At 30.5% G+C, this 1,069-nt stretch overlaps 1 protein-coding gene across 2 annotated transcripts in view; it reads right to left on the bottom strand.

Moving 5' to 3' along the window:
• The window catches only part of LOC106475120 (cyclin-dependent kinase 8-like), a 31,106-nt gene extending 30,256 nt beyond the window's left edge, over nt 1-850 (bottom strand). For both annotated transcript variants that reach the window (XR_002608780.1, XM_013935818.2), the window contains exon 1: nt 768-850. Coding sequence is in view for 1 of the 2 variants with exons in the window: in XM_013935818.2 (XP_013791272.2) it covers nt 768-804 (37 nt within the window). In the remaining variant the exon portion in view is untranslated. The remainder of the gene's footprint in view (nt 1-767) is intronic.
• Nucleotides 851-1,069: the final 219 nt, after the last annotated feature.

Below are 1,069 nucleotides of genomic sequence, written 5' to 3'. Positions count from 1 at the left end.
TATTGAGGGCAATTACTTTAGAACACCCTTTGATAAGACAAATTATTCTCCTTATCTATATTTAAACTCTGAAACTCACTTTAAAATACCACCCACTATGGCAAATCACTCACACACCAGCTAACTTCATGTTTTCTAACTTTTCTCTGATTGAACTTTTCTTTCACTTCAATTGTGCTCATTTGGACTCTCTCTCTCTATATATACATATATATATACGTTTATCATTAAGGCCCGGAAATTTCTGTAAGGTGCGCGAAAGGCACTGATTTAACAACGTCATCTTCAGGAGTCAAAACATGTAGAGTCGCCAATTTTTTGAAGGCCATAGATAGGCCTAAATAAAAAGTTTTTAATTGTGTACCAATTTTAACATTGAATATTATTTATGATTTTAACTTTAGTTAAAGCAGTTTTAACTCAGTTGATCACTGAGGCCCGGAAATTTCTATAAGGTGCACAAAAGGCACTGATTTAACAATACTTAGTTAAGGTAACGAGAAAAATACTGAAGAATCGAGTAATGTGACGTCAACAATATTAGTAAAGCCTAGACAACAATGCAATTGCAAACACAATGTATGAATTTCTTGTTATGAAAAACTAAACAATCATTAAATACTAACTCACAAAATAAATTAAATAATAATGCCTACACTAAAAAACCTTGTATGTCCAACAGTAGATAATACATAGTTCTTTCACAAACACAGTCCTCTATAGTCTAATAATATGTATCAGTCTAACTTATAAAACTATTAATATACCAATTTTCACTCTTCCTCTTTCAGGACCTTCACCCATTACTAGAATGTTTGCTGGTTTCTGAAAACAACAACAACATGTAAGTACACAAAACTTTCAGATACTTCAAAACATATAAGATAACCCATTATAAATATAAATATTAGCCAAAGATACAAGTTTACTAAATAATAAGGATGTTCATTATTTCAATAATACAGGTTAGTAAATGGTGAAGATGTTCATTATTTAGATAATTCAGGTGTGTTGTTAAACAGTGAAGATGTTCATTATTTAGATAATATAGGTGTGTTGGTAAACAGTG

The sequence above is a fragment of the Limulus polyphemus genome, unplaced genomic scaffold (genome assembly GCF_000517525.1).
Source record: "Limulus polyphemus unplaced genomic scaffold, Limulus_polyphemus-2.1.2 Scaffold8112, whole genome shotgun sequence".
Lineage (NCBI taxonomy): Eukaryota > Metazoa > Arthropoda > Merostomata > Xiphosura > Limulidae > Limulus > Limulus polyphemus.
Note: the sequence above shows the minus strand (reverse complement) of the source record. Positions and strands in the feature narration are given on the sequence as shown.